At 40.1% G+C, this 24,092-nt stretch overlaps 1 protein-coding gene across 12 annotated transcripts in view; it reads right to left on the reverse strand.

Annotated features, from left to right (window-relative positions):
• The window catches only part of trpm3 (transient receptor potential cation channel, subfamily M, member 3), a gene marked incomplete at both ends in the record, with an annotated part of 124,537 nt that overhangs the window by 21,295 nt on the left and 79,150 nt on the right, over nt 1–24,092 (reverse strand). For 10 of the 12 annotated variants that reach the window (XM_079222836.1, XM_079222837.1, XM_079222832.1 and 7 more), the window contains 6 exons: nt 2,812–2,862; nt 3,066–3,200; nt 3,971–4,071; nt 9,459–9,531; nt 21,010–21,133; nt 21,686–21,860. In XM_079222836.1, coding sequence (XP_079078962.1) covers nt 2,812–2,862; nt 3,066–3,200; nt 3,971–4,071; nt 9,459–9,531; nt 21,010–21,133; nt 21,686–21,860 — 659 coding nt within the window. Of the gene's footprint in view, nt 1–2,811; nt 2,863–3,065; nt 3,201–3,970; nt 4,072–9,458; nt 9,532–21,009; nt 21,134–21,685; nt 21,924–24,092 lie in introns of all 12 variants that reach the window. The other 2 variants (XM_079222840.1, XM_079222839.1) reach the window with 1 other exon arrangement.

Raw genomic sequence — 24,092 nt, forward strand, 5'->3', positions numbered from 1 at the left:
TTGAAGAAAGGAAAAGAAAGAGAGAGTGGTTATGTCTCATTAGCCTGAAAGAGAGGGGCAATAGCATGGGAAGACAGTCAGACAGACAGACAGACAACTATTAACGCTGGAGGCTAGAATCATTATTGAAATAGTAGAAGCTCTTTCCCGTGAGGACGGTAACTATGTCAACTCTCGCGGCTCATCCTCGTGCCCTCAGCATCAACCCCAGATGTTGCAGTCATTATTCTGACCCCCCACTATTCTTCTGAGATACATACATTACCTTACATATCTTTACACCTCTCTCATTACCTCCACTACTCTCCAATCAGATGTGAGATCCTGTCGTCAGATCCAAAGATTCCATTTTTCATCAGTGGTAAAGCCTGCCCTAAGCCCTGTAGGGCCACTTCCTTCTAAAGAGAGCCACAGATACTGTTTGTCTTCTCTTACATCCATGGTTCAAAGTGAACACAGAGCTTCACCTCCTCATACTTATATTTATAGTTCAAAAGCAGTCTGCGGTCAGCCAAGCCTTCTTAATTTTCTGTGGTGGTGAAGCTCAAGCTAATAACTGTTTGTTTACACCTTGTGTGAGTACACACAGAGCTTAGTGTTACTGTTTTTAATTCTGCAGTGCAGTTCATTTTAAGTTGCTGAAGTTGCTCTCCTGAAAAGATCTCTACAACATAGCTACTGCATTAACGGACACTAAAGGTACTCAATACGGAATTCAGAGAATATAATTGCCTCCACATGTCTCTCAACATGGAGACAGCTGAGCTGGCAGCTAGCAGCTAACCGTGGTAACAGTGCAAACAACTGCAACAGTGCTGACAGAGCTAAAAGTGTTTACCTGAGGGGGAACCGGAGGCCGGACGCTACGCTTCGGTGACAACGTTGTGGGTTGTGACTGTTATCAGCGGTAACCGCCTTATGAACGCAGGGCAGAGCGACAGCCATTAGCTAACCAGTGGGATACAACAGAAGGTCTTACAAGCACTAAAAGCACACACAAGCATGGCCTGTCTATGTAAACAAAGCACAGATAAACTTAGATTATAACACACAGAGGGAGAGTGACTTCATTCTCTACTCAGGTAGACAACACTGCACTATATTTTTTACATTGCAAATAGTTGTTTGCTGCTATATCTGAAAATCAAATGTAGCACCTTAAAAGATAACCAGTCGCTATTGCTTATGTGTACTTTTTGCCAAATGCAAATTTAGATCACCAGATTATCACAAGAATGTTCTATTTAAATGTATAAGGCAATATAAATTAAGTCTGTGTTCCCATGCATTAATCATTCTGGCCCATTTCTACCTTCAATTAGCAAGAAAGCTAAGAAGAAAAAACATCCGTTACATTCAGTTTCACCTGATATCCTGATATCTGAGACACAAAGTGTAGTGCTACCAACATTTGTCCACAAAACTGCATTGTTTTTTTACACTGTAGGAAAACCAATTTCTCCTGTGGCAGCTTTAGCCAATCTCTGTGATGTTCTGTTTTCTGACTCAGCTTTCATACAATCTAATGAATGAACTAGATAAACCTGAGAGTAGCCTTCACTGGACCTTACAGCTGTTATTAGCAATACATCTGCATTTTAATCAAAATATAACCTGTGAAGAGTATGACCAAACAATCCACAGAGAAGAATGAGAAATAAAATAGCGATGACATGGTGACGCAATCCAAGAGACGGCAGTTCAATCTAAATAGCATCATACTATGAAACAACATCGAGACACAAACACTACACTATGGCAATTATGCACAGCTCTGCAAAAAGATGAGGATGTTATGCCATGCACTATGCACTGTATGTGTATGTGAGTGTTTTGCCTGTGTGCAAAGTGGCATTGTGGGGGAATATTAACTGCATATTCTCCCTGCACCAACTTGAGATCAGAATTGTGTTTAAAGACAGAAAGGAGGTAAAGGAGTGATTACAACATCAAGCCTCTTCAGCGACTCCCAGAGGAGCATGCAGTGTTACTATAATCAGTACCATTTAATTAATGAACATCTCTCAATGCTAATGGTGTTGTTGCTGACCTCTCAATCATTTCTTAACAGTGGGATCAATCCTAATTGGCATGCAGACATGGGCTGAATTTAAAGTTCTTAGTTGCTGTATTTTATTGCAGTAATCATAAAGGTGTTATCGGAGATGTGCATTAAAAAAAAACATTATATAGCGTTAAAGTGTTTTGGTTTAAGTGCAGCCAAAACCTACAGTGAGAGAGAGGATTCCACCATTTCATCGTCTTAAACATGTAAATAACACAGTCCTGATTACAAATAAAATCTATGTTATGTAAGGAAATTACAAATATCAGATGATACTGCATGCTAAAGCAACACACTTAATACTGTTTTTTATTAATACAAATAAAAACAGAGATTAATAAATTGTGTCTACTGAGTTCTTCCTTCCAGCCTCACAGCTGTTCCACTGCGGCCTCAGTTTGCTCAAACTCAAGTTCTGTGGATAAAGCAGTGTTTAATACATGTAGTGTTTGTTTACAATGATATAAGAGTACAGAGTAAATTGCTGAAAAGTCATGAGAGGGATGAGAGTCGTGCATAGCTCTACACAGCCACTGCAGCCTGCAACTCCAGCTGAAAGAGAAATGCCGGCCTCTATTTGAAGTAACAGCAACTAGGGCTACCAAAATGTAGACACACTAATTGATGCAAATAGAGCAACAACACACAACGCAAAAAAAGCAACTGAAACTATGTAGTCAAATGTATCCTCTTTAATATACACATTCAAGCCAACATTCCCAGCCACAGAGAGGTGATGGTCTTACCTTTTTGACATCTCTGACGAGGTGGTACAGCGTGTTGGAAGGTCCATGTCTCTGTGGAAAAACAAAAACACACAACACATCACCGACAGAATATACAGTTCCTAAGGACAAAACTGCCCCTGCCCGCTATATTGTTCAAAACCAAAACAAGGACCATGTTTATTTATTTTTTGCATAAGTAATCTTTCAGTCAATATTTTAGTTTGCACTGTTTCCTAGTATTTACAAACCATTTAATGTGCATTTGTTATTACCGTGTTGTAGAGCTCCTCCAGTCTGGAAAGAGTGAGGAAACGATGCATACTGACTCCATTTTCAATCAGCAGCTTGACAAAGTCCACTCTGTCCAGAACTAAGGCATCCAGCATGGCCTGCTCCAGGGAACCGACCTAAGGCACATGGGATGGAGAGTAAATATGCTGACAACACCATACACAGCGCACACACACGGCATACCACTGATACAGGAGTACTGCATGGAAATAAATAAAGATTGATCACCATCACTGACTACTACAAAATGATTAGGATTTAAGACGATTTCACATAACATGTGAGTGGAGCCACACATATTTTAAAACTTATATTTGGTTCTATAAAACTCGCTTCCATAGACCAAACCTGCAAAATATAGTTGAAAATAAATAAATAGGAATGCATACTTCTTAATAATGATCACAGATGACCAGTGAAAAGAATCAAATACAGAAATATGTTATGGATCACGAAAAGGTCAATTTGAGCCAGAGTATATATTTTAGTTTTAACAGTTTTCTGCATAAATCCTTTATTATTTGCAACCACTTACCCAGTGCTGAACCTTTAACCCAGGACTGATCCTGAGTTGCCTTCTGCATCACAATTGCCAGTTAAAGCTGATAGTATCCTTATATTTGACATTTTAGTCATCATCTTTCAAAAGTTATTTTGTGTGAATGCTAAGCATTCTGAAGCGTACTTCTTGAATGCATGCAATATCAATTGTTATGAATATTATAAGCTGATGAGGACAGTTTCTGGAAACAAATCTCAGATAGGGTACATTTAAAAACTGAGGTACATTGCCAAAGACCTTTTTCGGCAAACAAACAGCACCTCTGCTGCAGTATGTTTATTCTCATATATATATATATATATATTGTTTATGGTTCTTTCTTACAGGCCATTGCTGTCCGTAGATGAAGATTTGACTGCGGGCGATGTCCACTCTGTTCCAAGCCAGAGCCAAACTCAGCTGGTCAGGAGCTGAAGCGTTGGCACCTAAGAGAGGTTACAAGTGTGTTGAGAGGCAATGTCATGCTTCTGGAAAACAAGGTTGATTAAACACTGATACAAATTCAGAGATTCAAGTTCAGAACAATGTACAGTACTAGTATGCATTAGCTGTTGCACTTTGCTATTTTAAATGTTGATAAAGACCTCAAGTCTTTTACTCATGTTCCCCTGCTGGATGCTATTTCATTTAGTTCACCGTTCATCTGGTAGACAGAATCAATACAGATGCAAGATGGAATACTTTATTGCCAATTCAACATACAATAGCTGATAGGAATTTGGTTTGGTGAGCTCACACAACAAAATCCTCACATCACACACAGTAACTGCCTGGGTGAAAACATTCTTGGAGAATCTTGAGTCCTTTTTTTCCATAGTCGAATGGTGTAGGTTTCAGCAAGGAAGGAAAGGAAAGGAAGATCCTTGTCTGTGATTTTAGATGCTGAACTAGCTTGCAATCAGTAAGTAGCACAGCTAACGTCTAGCGCACGCTATGTAGAGTTCTGCAGGAATATGTCAGTAAATGTTCCTGAATTTGAAGCTTTTTGTGTCTTATAAAAAACAATTGGATAAATGAGACTACATAACGTCATCACGCCGACTAGTCTGTCTTTAAAGCCTTTTTGTGTATACTCATGTGACTTTTAGTGTTTTTTTTGTTAATTTGTAATATTTATTATGCTTGCTATGTTTTATATATAAGATATTGCTTATATTGTTTGCTTCCATGATTTGTACATTTGTTTTGTTGATGTAGTCTTAATATTTGCAAAGTATTTTTGCTCTCTGTTTAATCAAGAGCTTGGAATATTTTGTTCAAGCAGAAAGTATCATATCTGCAGATGAACCAGTCAGCACTAACACTAGTGTAACACTGCAGAACTCAACGTTAGCTTTTTACTTCTGCCGATTGCATTTATGTAAAAAAAAATTAAAGGCGTTAATTTGTGAACAAAACGTGTAAATATCATGAACTTGTGTGTGCCGCAAAGCTTATTTTCTACAATAATCAGAAATCCCAGAGAAAAATCCCATTGTTTTTTTGCCGAGAGAACCAGTGCATTGTTAACTTTTGAGATTGGCCTCCAAAAATACGTCATCCCTGCAGCACTCTATAGCGACATGACTCACAGGAGATTTATCACACTTTTTCCAAGCAGCTAAAAACATCAACAAAACATCTTCTGTTTCAAAACTGGAACAAATCTTCAGCTGGTAATCAAATGATAATTCAGCATGGTAAGAAATATACTCCAGTGGTGCTCTGGAAGTCTCTATTTCTCTCTCTCATAAGTGGAACTCCCTATGTGCATCCCTTGGCCCATGTTCTCCAAAGTAGAGATAATCCTGATTTGTTCAGGTCCTATGCCCTGATAAACTAACTATTCTGACCCTAACTACTCAAGGTCAATGCTTTACCTTAACCAATCGTCCTTTACCTTAACCAATCGTCCTTTACCTTAACCAGTCGTGCTTTACCATAACCAATCGTCTCTGCCTCAACCAGCTATGCAGGGTGGGTCTTGCGAACAAATACAGTGGGATTAATAATTACACATCTCTCACCTGTTCTTCTTCTGAAGTAGTGCCAGGGCTACACTTATTAGAATGCCCTCTACTGACCATGAAAAAAAACTAATTAGATGTTCATATAATGTCGGTTACATTTGCATTTATCCATTTTCATTAATTAATGAGCAGGCTGGATAGCGAGGCATTATGCCTTAATTTTATTCTGAGGAAAAGCTTGTGCAAAGCTTCTGCAAAACTGCAGAGAGAGTTGCAGGGACGCGTCGTGGACCTCCTAAAAGATTGTGACTAACGCGGCAGGAACACGCAGAGCGGATAGGCACACAGCCGCAGGAGTATGAACCACACCATGATGCAGAATCATTGCGTGATCTAAATGTGTCGAGGGGAGGATGGGAATACCAGAAATTAGCACAGTGATGTGACTAGGAACATTTAAGACCTATCCAATCTGCATTTAGGACAATTTAATGATTTTTAATGCCTTTTATTATTAGATGTGTATTCAAGACATGTTAAGGACGCACTTACCAGCCTGATAAACACACACAAAGAACAAAAGACTGATTTGCTTCATGTAATACTGAATGAAAAAAAGGCAAGAAAAAAAGATCAAGATTCAAGGGGACACTGACAAATAAGGATGAAACAAAAGTGTTGGATGGCATTGCTGAAATAAGGCATTATTCATATTCTCTTATCTTCACTTTTCTCATCAATGAAATAGCTTTGCTGCAAGTCATTGCTGTTTGCTAAAGGACATATTGTAAATCTGCCAACATGCTGACAATGCAGGTGTGTTTTTCTTTAAAATGATACTTATTAACCTGTAATAATTTTTGCACACATGTTTAGTTTTATTTATACACCCTGCAAAATGTAAGAACAGTACTAGGATCATCTTAGCCTAAAAACACTTGTGAAATACGGACCTAGTGTGTACAGTAATATATCCTTTAGGTATGTCTTAAACAAGCGTATACAACAGTGATACAGAATGTATTGTATGTGATACGTCTCAAACACTTCATCCAACAGACAAAACACCTAGAGGCACTATAAAACAAAATGGGGACAGAGGAGGACAGTCAATATAAAACCAAATCTCTCTTTTCAGAACTGGTTAGCGCTGTGTGCTCCAATGTAAAATCTTCTACAGCTTCACTGTATAATGTTATTGAATATGCTGCAATAAAGTACTTTTTTCTCTCTTAGTGGCACTTGACCAGTGAGATTGAACAAAAGCGCAGTCTGCTGTTCACATTAATAATTTACCTGCACACTGGGAGGAGTTAACCAAAATGAGAAAGATTCATCTCGGCCTTTAGGGAAATCCCCTGTTATATAAAGTATGATAATAATCCCTTGTGTTTAGACAAGACTGTGTAATTTTTAATAAGCACAGAAGTATCATCACTTTACACCATGCTCTCTCCGTCTTAAAGGCCTGTACAGCATTACTGGAGCTTAATGGTGTGAGTTCAGTCAGAGCCCTGCTAATAAGATCCAGAGCCAACTAATAAGAGCTTTAGTGGAGATATGTGTATCTGTAAAGGCAGGGTGGCCTTGTTTTAAGGCCTGCAGGGAGGTTGAACTGCAGTCAACTGACTTTATGGACCTAATCGTCAAGATATTGACTACTTCAGACAGCGGACCATCAAATACTCTAAACTCTCCTCTCTCACACCATGTGTCTTTTGCTGCAGAATCCTTCCTGTTGCCACTTCTCTAAATCACTCTCTCTCACACAGGCTCACACACTCACTCCTTTTATTATTTTTTTTCTTGCTCCTGCTCTGTTCTCCCCTCACCGTGAATTCCTGACTGTGCTGTTCCTTGTTGGCTGCAGGCAGTAGCTTAGTTCTTCAGCGAAGGAGTCTAATCCAGTGTTTTAAAAAGCTCTTGGGCAGGATGTGACTGATTTCATTTTACACTAAAAGCCTTAACGCATCTCATTCACTCATTCAAATGCAGAATGAGACTTGCATGTAAAATGACCCTCATGGTTTTTTCCACATAAAGGAGAAGATAGGAAATTTCATTTACACAGAAATGAAAGATAGAGACAGATGGAGTCGATAAAATACATGAGTGAGACTTGTGTACATAGAGAAAGTAACAGGGCTGGAGAGCAAGTGTCTGAGACGAAGATCAGGTAGTGATGCATGGGCCACACAATAATAAATCTTGACTACACATAAATTATGTAAAACATGTTTCTCTATCACTGTCTCCCTCTCCAAACTTGTTAAGTCTCTGTGGAATGAAATTTTCCTCTGATAGTCAATCATATACATGTGCATGTGTACCTCATGTGTTCACATGTATAGCTGTGTGTTTGAGAGAGGGAATGCCTGCAAATTCCAGTGAGCGGACTGAGGGGCAAGAGCAACTGTGATCAATATAAGCTACTGCAAAACCAATTGAAAGTATTGAATCCTGTGTGTGTGTGTGTGTGTGTGTGTGTGTGTGTGTGTGTGTGTGTGTGTGTGTGTGTGTGTGTGTGTGTGTGTGTGCGTGTAGAGGGGTTGGTGCATGGGAAACATTGAAGTGGGAAATAGGGTAGAGGATGAGGTGGTTGGGTTTAATTGCTATGTTTGCACTTGAGGAATTTTCAATTTAACTAAGTCAATTTGGTCCAATTCCTTGCCTTTATATATAACAATTAGTTGCAGTGTAAGAACTGTAGCCACTGCTAGCTGTCTAGCTCTCTCTATATCTTACTGTGTCATACTTTAGGTCTGTACTGCTGTCACTTTGTTGATTTAATTATTATATGTGTTGCAGTGTGATATGTGGAGAGAGGGAAACCAAGCTAGATATAAATCACTATTTGCTTGTCTGCAACTATTGTAATGCCCCTTGACGACTGTGTAAAACATTTCTTGCATGTATCGATAATAAACTTGAAGTTTGGGACACCGGCCACACTGGAAGCATTAATGTACTTCTGAGAAATGAGAAGCTGATGTAGTATAATAGAACATAGTTAAGTCAGGTGTCTCATTCAAAAGTGATTCTTGACCTCAAGGGGAATTAATTTGATAAATGCAAATTTAATTAAAAGATATACAGCAAACGAGATTAAAAGACACAATACATTTAATTAATTAATTGCAACGGTAAGTGTTTTACTGTAATTATTTGTCTCTGGCCACACAGTTAATGAGCAGCTCTGTTCATACTCATTGATTATTCTGCAGTTGTTGTTGTGATATTGGGCATATATTAGCATACAATGTAGGAGATCTGAACTCACTGCAAGCTTGTCTACAATAGCTTTAATAGCTGTTAGGCCACAAGAGCCACAACCTCCTCACACTTAAAGGAATAGGTTGATATTTTGTGAAATACACTTTTTGCTAAGAGTTAGATGAGAAGATGGCTGTACATTAAATATGAACTTTAAACCATCAAAGTCGTCCAAACAGCTCTTTTTACAGGTTGTTCTATACTCTGTTTCTCCTAAAACTGTCAGAAAGCAATTGTTTGATAAGCTAATGTAATATAAAGACGTAATACTTTGGTTACTTAGTTTGCTTTGGAGTCTTCCTGCCATGCAATGATACACAATTGCTTAATGGAGCTTTAAAAGGGAAAACATAGGCACAGATGTTTTTTCCCTGAGGTAAGAACTGCAAAAGTAAAAACATACTTGTGTGCTTCGAACATGTACCCAAACTGGGATAGTGAGAAGAAGGCTTTCTGAACCGCTATCATCCTCCATTTAAGTACAGAAGCTTCCAAATAACAACATCACTGGAGGGAGACAGTGAAATGGAAGCCTTTTACAGTACTGTACATTCTTGCTCCAGCACACGCACATGAATGCACACACCCACCTTTTAGTAATGCTGTGAGGATGGCAAGGTCAATGTCCTGATGACCCTCCGACCCCATCCGGAAAACTGTTATCTGAGAGACAACGAGAGAAAGAGACAGACGCAGAGAGAACGAGTGAGAAAAAGGTGCATTAATTCTACACCAACCCAAATAGTTTGAAAGCTAAATCTTTTACTTCATTTTGTTGTTTAATTTAACGTATCAAGTAAAAAACAAGTCTCTTCTTGAGATAGAGAGAGCTCTTATTTGCTGGATTAAACGACTACTCTAAAAATGCTGAGGTGCAGGAGAAGAAAGGTATTGTATAGCTCTGATGTAATGTACTGTATCTCCTCTCCAGCCTCTCTTCTCTTAGTCAGGAGGAGATGAAGGGATTCACTGAGAAGGCAACTGAGGGGAATCAGAGTAAAAACATAACAAAGAGAGAGATCAAATTAAAATTTGACCTAGTAATGCTCTCCATTACCAAAGATCTCTGTTTTTTGCTGTGTAAAACATTTTACACTATGGCCACCTTCAGTCTTTGTTTGTGTAGTCTGGCTTGTCTTTTAAGCTGCATTTTTTATAACCTGCGTGAGATGAACTAATGGTGCAATGGATGAAAGCCAACGTCTGCTGAGAGGAAAGTCTGGGAAATGGGTCATCTTTTCTGGATTTTTTTGGTTTCTGTAAAATATAGCATGCACGTATACACCCGTGTTAACATGTGTGTGGGCATACATGCTCCTATGTGTGCATGCGTGAAGGGCACCTTGTGGATGTCGTCTACAAGAAAATGCGTGTTCTGAATGCCTGACAAGCTATTCCTCTAATCCCTCCCTCCACCCATGCATCTCCCTACCACCTCACTCTCTTCCCTGCAGCCCATCTCCCTTCCCATCTCCCCCTCCAAATGGCTTCATTTCGTGGAGCTCTGGGAATCTGCGGGCTTTGCTGCTGCAGCTGCTTTCTCTTGGGCAATGCTGCAATGTTGTGGGCTAACCCTCCTCTTTCTATCTCCCTCTCTACTCACACAATCTAAATGTGCAAAAGTAATTCAATTTACATTGATGATTTACAGTATTTTTTCCGTTTGCTCATTCATCATTTCTACACCATATGCTGATGACATTTTGGCTCCTCCCTGAGAGAGAAATGAGTGTGGCATTGTGAAATGCGAGGGGTAGATAACCTTGGGCACAAGCTAGCTTGACCAATGGCACACCACAAAACAGTGTGCAAGAGTGCCCTCTCATCTGCATGCCAAATTACCTCCTACATAGCCATTGGCAGTTGCACTGCCTGTTATTTACAGGCAGTTTGGTTGATTTTTTTACTCCCCACCTGCATTCTGCAAAGAACCGCCCCACTCTGCCTCTGATTGGCTCATACTTGTTGCCTTCTTCGCAGGATTTGTTAAGCTTAATGCTGATGAACAAGATTGGAGGACGTTTCAATCACTAATAATAGGAGCATCTAAGTGTGTGTACGCGTATGTGTGTGTGTGTGTGTGTGTGTGTGTGTGTGTGACGGTCACTATCAGCCTGTGTGATCACAGGGTCTTTCTTCAGGTGAAATACGAGTGCAATGCGATGTGAAGGTATCGATTGAGAACTTCATGAGCGGGGACACCAATAAGGTGCTGATGCAGTGTGAAATGTATTCATCTGCTTCTTTGAGTTAAGTTATAGTGTGTGAGTGTGTGTGTGTGTGTGTGTGTGTGTGTGTGTGTGTGTGTGTGTGTGTGTGTGTGTGTGTGTGTGCAGTTGTGTTTGAACTGTGCAGCCAGTGGCTGAATTATTATTTGCTAGAATGCATCTTCGCCTTGACTCTAATGGATGTTAACAACACAGTTAGGGAGCCATCTGCCGAACACACATGCAATACTGTGATCTAACCAAGTGTGCGTGTCTTTAAAACAGTGTGTTTAAGACTGATTTGTGTGCTCTTACGCAGTGACTGTAAAATGATTGCAAAGCTGTGATTTCAAACACTATCAGTGTAAGAAACAACCATCTACTGTATCATTTTTGATGCCGTGCTCATGAGTGAGCCTAATTTCACCTAATCAGTACAAAATCCTGTCTTGGCCACTTGTTCATTATACCCTGTAGTTATCGTTATAGCAGAAAGGAGAGTTCACACACACACACGCACGCACACACACACACGCACACACACACACACACACACACACACACACACACACACACACACACACACACACACACACACACACACACACACACACACACACACACACACACACACACACGGCTCGTGGCTGCCTTCAGGACAAAAGATGGATGACTGTGATGGAAGAAAGATGATGATTATTGAAGACGTTCACCATTGTTTCTATTCTCCCCTCTCTCCAGGCTTTATCTCCACTCCCTTTCATCCACCCATCATCTTTCTGCCCCCCACCTGCAACAGCTAATCGAACAACCCCCTCCCCCCCCCCCGCGACTCCCACCTTTGCCTGCTTCCTCCTTTTTCCCTTCCTCCAATTACACCTCCAAGGTGACCCTGTGGACATATGCTACCTGTTATCACAAAGGCTCTACAAAGCTGAGGCTAAGCAACACAACTGCTATGACAACTCAAGGTTGCGAATTTAATCTCAACATTCACCCAGGGTCATCAAGTGTGTGCACAAGGTAAACAGATGGCCTCTCCCTCATCTGTTTTCATCCACTTGTATAAGCTAAGGTGCTCTCAAGTACTTACTGTGAGCAAACAAGTATATTAAAAGAGTAGACACAGCTTTGTCGTATTTTTGTACTAACGGCATAAACTCACCCATCCATTGTACATTTTTTATATGTTTTAATACTGTATCCTAACTTAACATTCTGAATGTATTTTGGCTTCAACACTGACAATCATCACCTCTAGGGTCAACATACTCCATCTCTCTGTTAACAAGAACAGAGGAGCGAGGAAAAGACCGGGAAGGATAAGGAGAGGGAGAAAAGTGGAGGCAGGGATCAGGAAGAAAGACGTAAAACAGCATGAAAGAGGAAGCATGTGTAACGCAAAGGAAGACAGGAGGAGGGAGATTTGATGTGGACAAATTCCAGACGGATAATATAAATGAACAAAGAAGAGGCAGTGCAATCTTTCTCAGTGTGACTAGAATCTGTTTGAGGATTCCCACATCTTCAGAGACGCTAAGTTACAAGCTTAGAAGAGGATGAGAAAACTGCTCTTCACGCTGCAGTGAGCCAAGCTGATTGGAAAACATTCATCTTCATTTACCAGGCAAAGACCCTGCTCATGCTGCTACATGTACACACTGTACAAGACCCCCCTCCCTGCCACACACTCATAATCCAGAGCATTCCAAAGCATCCTCTGTAGTCCATACATTTACAATGGTTAGCAGTTCAGATCCGTCAAAGCTCTAATAGTTTCGTCTGTGTGACTTTGAGCATAACATATTTAGATTAATATTTATTACCTTCTGGAATAAACCATAAACCAACAGGGTTAAGCAGGACAGAAGAAGCAGAAGAAAGAGTGACATATGTTTGGCTATTCATTACATATTAAACTGATAAACTGCCCTGCTAACAATCATCCAAATAATTGTCTCTCTTCTCGAATATTTTTCTGTTTGCAGCTCAAACTCACTAATGTACCTCGTTTTCACATGTGCTCTCCACCCAAACCATTTGTTGTCCTTGTCTTCTTGTCTCATGCCTTGCACACTTTACCCTCTCCCTAAATCTGTCCCTCCATCTCTCTCATGGTCCATTGAAGTCACTCTTTCCCTCTCCTCATCATTCACCCACTCATTCTTAGTTTCTCTTGTCAGGAAAGAGGAGGAACATTGCGGGTGGGTGGTTCCTCCTCAATATTTAATCCAAATTAAACATATAAGGACTCTTCTACACTCAATTATTCATACCAAGCAACCTCCCTCCCACCCCCCATCACAAATGAAGAGCGGGGGGCTGAGAGTGAGAGATGGGGAGGTAGAATGAGGCACATCGCTGTAACCCGCTGATATATTGGCTTGTTGCAGCAAGAATTATTATAGGCCAATCCCGGACCGTCGATGCAATAAATATATACGAGTCAAGGCAGGTCACTTCCTGTATTATTGATGTTCCATCTGGACGGCAGGGTATACGTGAACGGCTGTTTCACGTAAAATCCTCTGCAGGCAGCGGTCAGGTTTTTGTTTCATCGGGTGGACCATGCTTACTAAAAAATACATTGGATGACGAGATACAACTGAAGGAAGATAACCAAGTCCCCCCTTCTTGCCACAAGTGGTGTGGTAGGAGTATGAACTTTTTTATCCCTGGACATGAACTAAACTCCATGAACTGAACTCTGCTACTCCCCCTTTGATGTGTCTGACTCCAAAGGGTCTACACAACATCCAATAATCCAACGTTTGATTATTGTTATTAGTTTTATCAATGTATATTTGTGTGTGTATGCATGGAATTTGTGTTCTTGGAATTTAACACAGTAAAAACTGCTTGATTGAAAATGTATCTGGCTTGGTGTTTTTCACAACAATCGTGCTCCGTAGCCGAACCTACTACCTCGTCCATTAATATGATTTAAAATACAGCCGCAGGTTACATCTCTCATAGACCTAGAATTGGATTCACAAAATTCTAGAAAAAAATAAAAATAACTACATGACAACAGGCCTTGCTGATAATTAAAGGCACTGATTCACATCCAGCCTGTCTTTTCAGTGTGCTGGTTTGACATTTATATGAAATGGTTTCATCTTTGTGTTGAAGGGATAAAAGAAACAATATAAGTGACGTGAATACACAAGATAATTACCCTTATCATCCAGGCAAATTGATACAAATGTGGCCTATGCTTTCTTTTAGCATTCTCTTTCAATGCAAATGTATAACACACCATCTATCTTACATCTGTTACCTCAATGTAAAACTCAAGCGCGTGCACGTTATTCATTGAATAGCTTCACAACACTTTCCCACATCCCTTCCCCCTCCGACTTGGAACCTAACAATCTATCATCTATCAGAACAGATGTTTTTCTTTGGTAGATGATCCAACTCCCTTCTAGATTAGACCAAATGGAAGCATACAGCAGGTACTATTGTTTTTATCTGCAAAGAGCCCTTCTCAGTTTTCATAATTTACTGCCTAACTGACTTCACAGCAACATGTTAATGATACAAATTCATCATCTGGCATTTTAAAAGGACAATATTGAAGCAAAAAATGACAATGAGGCTTGAATATATAACTGCCTGTTCCACTTTTGGTAAAACATGGATAAAAACATAAAACACAGAGGTACATTGTGTACTTACAACAGATCATAAGTTTATTGCCTCTTGATATAAAGCATAAACAGCTCTCAGTATGATAAACAAAGTCGAGGCAACAGGGAAATAACTGAAGCCCAAAATGTGTACATGAATGAACCAACATGCTGAAAGACATTCTTTCTTTAGTCATCCTCCTTCTCCTTTCTGCTTCCTGTTTGGTGCTGGAGAAAGTGCACCTATTAATTGTTGACGATATTCATGCTATGGAACTTATGATACAATAAAACATGTAGGATTTCATCAGAAGGTCAAGAAGAGAAAAATACAGATTTAAGGCGATTCAAGTTGTATGACCACCTTACAACAAATGATCGAGATCCCTGAAGCGTGCCACAACTCTCAAAATGTGTCTGCAACAGTCAAATCTCATGAAAAGTCGTTTGGTGTAAGGTCTGCATTAAGCAAACACACTCTCCCTCTCACAGACATGATCACAGCCAGTCACCTTTAGTCTTTCTCTTTTCCTCCTATTCTTTGGCTTTCCTGCTGCAGAGCCAGAAAAATGAAACCGCAGGCGAGCTGGCACACAGACAAACACACACTCGCATTGTCTCTCTCCCTCTCACACACTTGGCCCTTTCTGCCTACAGCACTGAACCAGGATAAACCCACATTTGCTGCCAGTGTAAATAAGTCAATGCAATGTTTTTTGTGATCCTGCTCCTGATCTGTGTGTTAACATGGGTTCGACACTACTTGGCTTTGGTATACAAGGTAAACACAGGCGTCTATAATGATGATGGGGATTATGGATTGTAGTACTATAGAACTAATATAATTTCACTGTATCCCTATAGTAGGTATTGAGTGCAAAGTCTAGACATCTCCAGTCTTACTTACACCCTTATACACATACTCATACACTCATTCTCTGCTGAGTAGGTGATTGACTGCAATCTGCCGTCCCTCCACGACACAAAGATTATAGCTGACCCCTATCACCCTGGACGCAAACTCTTTGAGTCCCTCCCCTCTGTCAGAAGGCTGCAGTCCAAAAAACAAAAACAGTTTCTGTTTTAGTCTCCAGATTAAATATTGCAAACTCATCAATCCTGCACAAACTGCCAGAACAAGAACTGCATGTAATAGTTTGAAGGTTTGATGCTTTGTTCATAACGTTGACATTTCTAAATCAACATTTTATTTTTTGCATGTCTATCCATTCTGTTTAAACACAGTATTTCTGCACAGTTGCAGAAAGGCAAGACTAATATTATGAGTAGTAGACTAGAATGAGATTATAATGGTGGCAGCATAGGGTGGTTTCTGATTCTTGTGATACAAACATTACCTTTAAAAAGTTAGGGCAATAACGAATGTTCGTGAGTTTTTTTTTCCAGTGGGAAAGGGGCTTCATGTATTCAGTTAACCAACCTCTCTGTCTCACTCCCTCTGCTACTAGATGATGGAGAGGGGGATGACAGGTATGGCAGCTTACAAGGGAGATGCATCTTGGTCATATCTCACAAGAGGGATGGCATTCCCCCTCAAATCGTCTACTGGTGATACAGTCATGAACTATGACAACTGACATTCAAAGTTTCATTCAAAAATATCTAAGGAATATTGCAGTGCAGCCTTACTACTTTTATTAAGTTGTCCTGTAGTTTTTTATATTTGAGATTTGAAAAGGGATTTAGTCTGATCAGGGGTCAAGTGGGTGACTTTAACACAGGTTGTATGATGATGGTGAACCAGCAGCTTGAAGGCTCCCCAGAGCAAAATGAAACAAATGCTTATAGATAGCCTTAGATGTTTTGGTTTCACGAATAAAATCAGTTGACCACACAGGTTTCATTTTGTTTGGGTCTTGAGCCGAGCCATGACAAGAGTGTTTCTGGCTTTGCATGAGACAATGGGAACCCTCTCTTTCGCTCATTCTCTTGTATTCCTTTCTCCCATATAGTTGCCCCCCTCCAATCACACCTGCATGCAGAAACACTTGGCAGTGGCTTTCTGAGTGAGATCAGGAGGGAACCCAGATCAGCCTAATAAATGGCAGGCTGGTGAAATTACTTCTGTGAGAGAGAGAGAGAGAGAGAGAGAGAGAGAGAGAGAGAGAGAGAGAGAGAGAGAGAGAGAGAGAGGGAGAGAGAAGGGGAGAGAGGGAGAGAGAGGGGGAGAGAGAGACCAGACGCCAGAGAGTTCCATCTATCTCTCTCTTTCTCCCACTATAAAGTTGGCTTTTTGAGACGTGGTGTATGGGCATGAATGATTGACGCATGTGTTCACTGAGAAAAGCCTGAGTTAATATGGAAGATATACAAGGACGATGATTGCTATACCTGAACACATTACCTCATGTTATCAAAGTTGTATGTCATTGGTAAATGTGTTATGGCATTGTTAAGAGGAAAAGCCACACATTACTATTCCTTTTTACATTCATACATACTACATCCTGGTTATGAATAACCATCCCACTGCTGGATTTTCCTGCTCTTGCACTCTTCTGTCACAGCATAGGTGAAGCAGTGAGTAGGATCACCAACTTAGTCCTTAGGCACTTGGAAGACATAAGCATTGATTTTAGTTCAGCTTTTAATACTCTTCAGCCTTATTTATTAATTGACAAAATGAAACAGAAACATTTAAATTATTTTATTATCAAATGGTATTTTTCTTACCTAACTAACAAGAGTCCAATACATACAATAAAATAAAGCAATACCTAAGCCTAAATCTATTAGCACAAATGCAATGGTGTGTTAGCTCCCAGTTCGCTTCACACTGTATACAAATTGCTGTGTAAGCAAAACTCCCCAAAATGACATTGTGAAATTCTCAGATGACACTGCCATTCTTGCCTTACAACACAAAGATCAAGACACATCACTTTACCACTCTGAAATCAAACACTTTATGGACTGGTGTGATGCTCACCACCTTATTGTGAATGTGAGGAAAACTGAAGAAATTACATTTCACCCAAAGTCAATTGGTGACCGTAGTCTAGTTCACAAATTACCCATAAATCAGGTTTCCTTGTACAAATATATTGGTGTCCACAGTGACAGTTCGCTCACATGGCATGAGCATGTTGAAAACCTTTGTTCGAGGCTACAACAGAGGATGTATTTTTTGAGAAGGCTGAGACTCTAATCTGAGAGTAAACTCATTCTTCTTAATCAAATGATTCTAGAGAGTGTAATTCGATATGGGATACATACAAGTGACCGATTAGTATAGTTGAAGTCTAAACTTGCAGACAGCCATGAAGATCATGTGGAAAGAAGAACCTCACTGTCTTCAGCTCGTATATGACAAGTCTGTGCTCAGGGAGGCACAGAACATTCTGAACAACTCAACAGACATTCTGAACACTGAGTTCCAGCTGTTGCCTTCAGGCAGACGGTTTAAAATGCTAATCTGGAGGCTAAATCGGTAAAGAAATGATTAATTCCATCCTCCATAAAATTATGAAATAGCAACAAGTAGTAGTATTACATGATATGATTTTACTGTAGGAAAATATATTGTGACTTGATTATTTATCAGGTGTGTTGATCACACCTAGTTTTAATATTTATTATTCGTAACTATTTTCGGCATGTATAACTAAGCAGGTTTATGCATGAGTGTACCGTATGTATGATCTATGTTCTATGCGTATGGATTGTGTTGCTGGCAGGTGTATTGTGTGATGCAACGGCTTGGAGGTCAAGACAAATTTCCCTGCGGGATAATAAAGTATATATTATCTTATCTGTGATCATACAGATCTATTAATAAAACAAGTTTACACACTGGCTGTATAGCCCTTCTTTTCCACATGACGAGTAGTGTCGCCTCAAATGTCTGCATTTTAACTGTGGTTAGCAGTTCTTTCTGGTAGTAAATTCATTATTAGACAAATACCTAATTGTCCTGTGAAACACAGGAATATAAATACAAGAGTGAAACAGTTTGTGGACTTAAAATGTTGCCAAAATACACCTCCAGTGTTCCGGTTCAGTATGGCAGCTGTTACAGTTTTTTAAGTTCAGAGAGAGGCAACATCTGATTATCTGGCCTGTACAGCTGCTCCTGCTGAATGATTCACACATTGTTCTGCTCTGGTGTATTGTATTCAGAAGAAGCATCAGTGTGAGCATCAGTCAGCCACTGGAACCCCACTGGCGCCACAATCAATCCACTTACACGCTGCACAACCATGACCAATGCTGGGCTGCTTGCAAAATACTAAATAATATGTTTTTGTGAGTGCACTTTGTGTATGCAGATGCTTTGGATTTTTTTGTGTCTGACACATTTTTTGCTATATTAACTAAAACAAAGAATAAAATGATTAAACTCCTCAATTTTTTTGGGCGGCAGAATATTGGAAAAAACATTGTTTTCTGCGATATAGTGTGATATGAAAAAATACAGGAATATTCACCCTAAATGTTGTACAACTTAAAGTTAAATGTATCAATCTGTTGCACTTTGAGAACAAAATTAATAGGCTAGATAAACAATGTTGTGCTCTTGTAAACATGTGTGTGCTTTAGTAAACAACGTTATCATAAACACATTGGTTGTATAGATATGAATGGTGATGACGCAGCAAAAAAGTACTCCCCTAAAGCCTGTTTAACAAAATGGGCTCCGTTTTTCAAGGTCAGGTGGGTTGCGGACGTCACCGCAATGTGCAAACTGAGGACAGTCTGCTCAATTGACAGTCGCGCGGCAAGGTAGAGGGCACAACACTAAAAGTCCATGGCCGTGTGGCGAGGTCCGGTCGAGGGGTGGAGGCAGACTGCGTGGACCCAATTCATTGAGAAGTTTTAAAATATAGGGTGCATTATGAAACCGTGACGGGTCAAACTAGACTTTAGGTAATTAATGGGAACACTGGATGAATCATGGAAAATGAGAAGCGTGGGAGTTCTTCTTACATTCTTGCATGAGTTACTTGAGTTAATGTGCTAACATTGTACATCCTGTGATGTGACTAGAGTGCATGTGCTGATGCTTAAACAATACATCGTGCAGCCCAGGTATTTTTACTAACTGGGAAGATTATCGCATGGTAAATATCTGGTTGAGTCATTTTAAACATAACGGCCTTTGTGTTTTAAGATGCTAAACCGAATTCTAGCTCAGCGCCTTTAAAAAATAAAATAAGGCTTAGGCGCATGTATGATACTAATTACACATGTACTAGCAAAATGCCACTGGCAGTCAGCAGTACCAACAGTCACGGATCTGGCAAATATTCCCTTCCCCTACAAAAGACCTTGTACACTACATTCAAAGTGAGTTGAGGCGACAGCAACCAAGTGGTACATACGCTAGTGCACAACTAAGAGACAGTAAAAGCTCCTTGCTGTTTGTTTGCATCATATATAGAGGATGTATTACACCATCATATTGTGAATGACTGAGGTTGTGTGTGGGTGTTTGCATGCACTGCTTGGGGGCACACTTTGAGTCACAATGTGTGTGCCATATAGAGCAATGTGGCAAGAGAGCCACATGCCCACTGCTACTGTGATCAAATATACCATAATGAAAACGTATCCACATGCAGACATAATTGACACCCCATAGCACTATCAAGAGGTCGGTTTCATGTGACTGACACTGCTCTTTAGGGACTGGGAATTAAACACTGCCAAAGCGGAAAGACTCTCAAGGTGGAGGCCATTTGGTCCCAAACGTCATCAGAATATATTTACATCCACTTAACATTACATGTCATGCATAAAAGATGAGTTAAAACTTGATTAAATACAAGTTTCATGATGCGCAGGCTTCAATTGACAAATCAATGTGTTTCTCCTTCACATTTTTATTTTTGGGTTTCTTCTTACAGCAGAGACATCAAAGCATGATTGAATGGTGATATTACTGTTATTGGTGGTTTCCTTGTGTGTTGGCGTTAGTTATCCATTTTCTGGGGACAATTCTGTTTACATATTCACGTTGTGGGGATTTGCCTTCCTTATGGGGACGAAATGCACATCCCATAATGTAAACTGTAACATTTTAGGGTGAAGACTTGGTTTAAGGTTAGGATTAGGATTAGGCTGGAAGAGGTTTATGGAAAGACTGGTTATACTTTACTCTAACAAGTAGAATTGTGGAGAACCGTGGCGCTACTTTGATAAAATAATGCTCTCCTTGTATGCTCTTCAGTTGTTCATGTACTGCTCATATGTCTGTTTGATCTGCATCTGCAAATATATTAATAGTGTGTATGTGTACACACTAGCATGTGTATGTGAACATTTATGAAAGTGACACTCACCAGCTCCTTCTTCTTCATGCATTCCATGAGAATGATGAACAGATGTTGGGCCTGTGTGCGGCTGTAGGTGAAAGTCTTCTGGATGGTCACCAGCAACTGGTCTCTTAGAGACTCATTAATTATGCTGCAGAGAAAAAAAGAGTGTGTCAGGAAAAGGGTCGGATAGAGGAAGGAGAATAAAACAGTGAGGGGGAGGCAGGCAAATTAGATTTTCTTGTCAGTAAGTGAAACCAAGGTTGACAGGAGATCTCTGTACTACTGTCTCATAGTCCTTGATGAGATGTGATTCTGCAGGTTGACCTTAATCTGAAACTTGATGTATGAAGCTGTAAAATCTAATTTTCATAAAAATCTATTCTAAATTCATGGTGTGTTTTATGATGAATATAACCAAAGAAGTTCACTGTGTGTTTTTTAAAGAAACGCATCAGCACATTTCGTAAAATGTATACATTTTTGCAAGTTCAAGTTGAACATATATTTCCCCCCAAAAAGCAAAAAAAAGTACACGGTTGCCGCCATTAGTATACATGGAATTGTATGCGTGTTTGATCGAAGGCACTATGTTTAATAAAAACATAAAAAAATTCTGATTACCAACAACCTTTTCCACATTGGATAAACATTGTATTAGTAAGTGTTTGTCCTTGGATGACAGCATAATGTGAGTGCATACCCTCCATCCTGAGAGTATTTGTGTCCGAAGGCCAAGATGTCTGAGGCCCTGCCGCTGCCGTCACACACCACCACTGGGACGGGAGGTGTGTCCCTGAGGTACTCCAGCACAATGGAAATCACATTAGGGCCTCCCTCTACGATTAGAGCCACCACCGGGACCCCCTGACCAATACCTGCACATGAAAACAAGGAGGTGGTGGGGGGTGGAGAAGAGTTATTGTAGAAAGGAAAACAAGGATGAACAACATAGAACAGGGGACAGACATGTGAGGAAAGTTAAGAATAGAAAAAAAACTGAACAAATAACTTGCATGACGTCAGCAAGACTTGATCTCTAAATAGAAGAAAATATGTCCAAATGTGTTGCCAAGGTGCAAATTGAACACCTGTGAAGTCTCATAACCGTATTGTCAAGACACTCTACGCTTTCTAATTAGAGAGGTTTCTAAAAAATCGCAGGTACCAAAAATAACCAGCCCACTTTATGCTTTTTTTTGTGTGTTTCTGTGGACGCATGTGTGTGTGTGTGTGTGAGAGAGAGATATTCAGTGATAAACCCCCCGCTGTTTTACATAGAAAAAGGTTCCTTGCCTGCTAATCATAGTCTATTTAGGGTAACTATACATAATTAGCCAGTTGTTTTTTCTGCACATGGTGAGACTATGTACATAAGGTACTGTAGATATGAAATTTATTGCCAAACCCTCAATGGAATTTCCTGCTTCCTGCTTGTGTTGCTCCCTTTCCTGCTTCGGGTTTCGTTTCCGTACTGTATTTCTCATCATACCACTGAACATTGCCTTTAAGCCACAATAAACCCCAGAGTCCCATTCTCTCTTACCCTTCTATGTTCTTTCCCTTTTTACTGGTCTCAGTCTAATCCATTTCCTAAACCCTCCTTCCCTCATCCTGCCCTTTCCTGCTCTCTGTCTCACTTCTTTCCAGTTGAGCTCTCTATAGACACTCCGCTCTTCTCCTCTCCCTCCCACTCTGCATCACGAGGTTGTGTTTTCAGACGGCTGTTTTGACTCTTCTAATTCAAAAGCTGTGTAGCTGCTGGATCTTCCCCGCCTTGCACCCTCATCCTGGTCTGCATAATTCACACAGGAGAAAGCATGGTGTGTCTCTCAAGCACGCAGGCAAACACGCACATACAGATGTGTGCTTACTGTATGCGTACATGCACACACAAACATAAGCACACGCACACACACCCATTCAGAAGCATGCCCACCACCATTACGCTTTGCCTCACACAGCCTTGTGCGGCCTTGCAACAGGGACAGTTACATAAGGAGAATATTTTAAGGGCCTTGCCTACTTCAAAGAGGGAAAACGTCAGTGTGCCACAATACATCACACAACCATACATCAACAGAGATGAATGTGAGAGAAGCAGACTAATAACTTGGATGTCTATTTTTGATGTTACCTGCATATGTGTGAGCTTGCAGTTGTGTCGGATCAAGCATTGATATTGATGACTAGTGAGCTTTGGAAGCAGCGCGGCAGTATCAAAAGCAGATTATTGTTCAACTGAGGAGCAGATGAGGAGGGAAAAGCACAGCTGTGTCATGGCTATAATTGGTAGCCCGAAAACACACACACATAAATACAGAGAGGCACACACAAGTAAACAAACCACAAATTAAATAAAATTCACTTCTGCCTGACTAACCCTCCTCCCCCCAAAAAACAAGCACATTTCATGATGGCTTTTGACTTCCCATTCACAGTTATTTTGTCTTTTTTTTTAATTAAGAGCTTTAACTACTATATGTATTCCTGAGGGAATTCCGATGTATCAACATTGCAGCCCGTTAATTCAAATTTAAGCTCTCCACCTAGCGCAAACGCCGACACATTTTGTCCTGTTTACTCCTGTGAGTGGCCTTTAACGCACATAAATGGCACCCAAAAAATATTTTGGTGGTAAATGATTTTAAATTTCAACGGACCTAATGGTTATAATTGTGATAATTCAATGAGAAATTGATCCGTATGAGAAACGCTCTTTTTAGTTTTCCACTTGTTTTACATTTGTAGTGTAATGTATTTCTTAAATTTTTTTGTGATTCATGGACATGACGTGACCTGAGTTTCAATCGTAACTGCCACTAAAAACGTCCACGGTCAAGTAATGTTCCTGAGAGCTTGCCTGGGAATTGAAGCCCTAAACATAGAAACGTTAACACTCTGCAAACTGCTGCTTCTACTGAACTTTACATTTGATACTTTTTTAAGTTAAATCCTCAGATTGTTCGAAAGCTTTGAATAATTTTATCTGTGGAGACGGATTTTGTGGCCTTAAGTTTCCCTTTATATCAATAAAAAAGATGAACACATGCAGGGTGGTTGCATGAGTTGGCATTTTCAGAAGAATACCTATTGTTCTAGATGGAAAT

The sequence above is a fragment of the Taurulus bubalis genome (genome assembly GCF_910589615.1).
Source record: "Taurulus bubalis genome assembly, chromosome: 8".
Lineage (NCBI taxonomy): Eukaryota > Metazoa > Chordata > Actinopteri > Perciformes > Cottidae > Taurulus > Taurulus bubalis.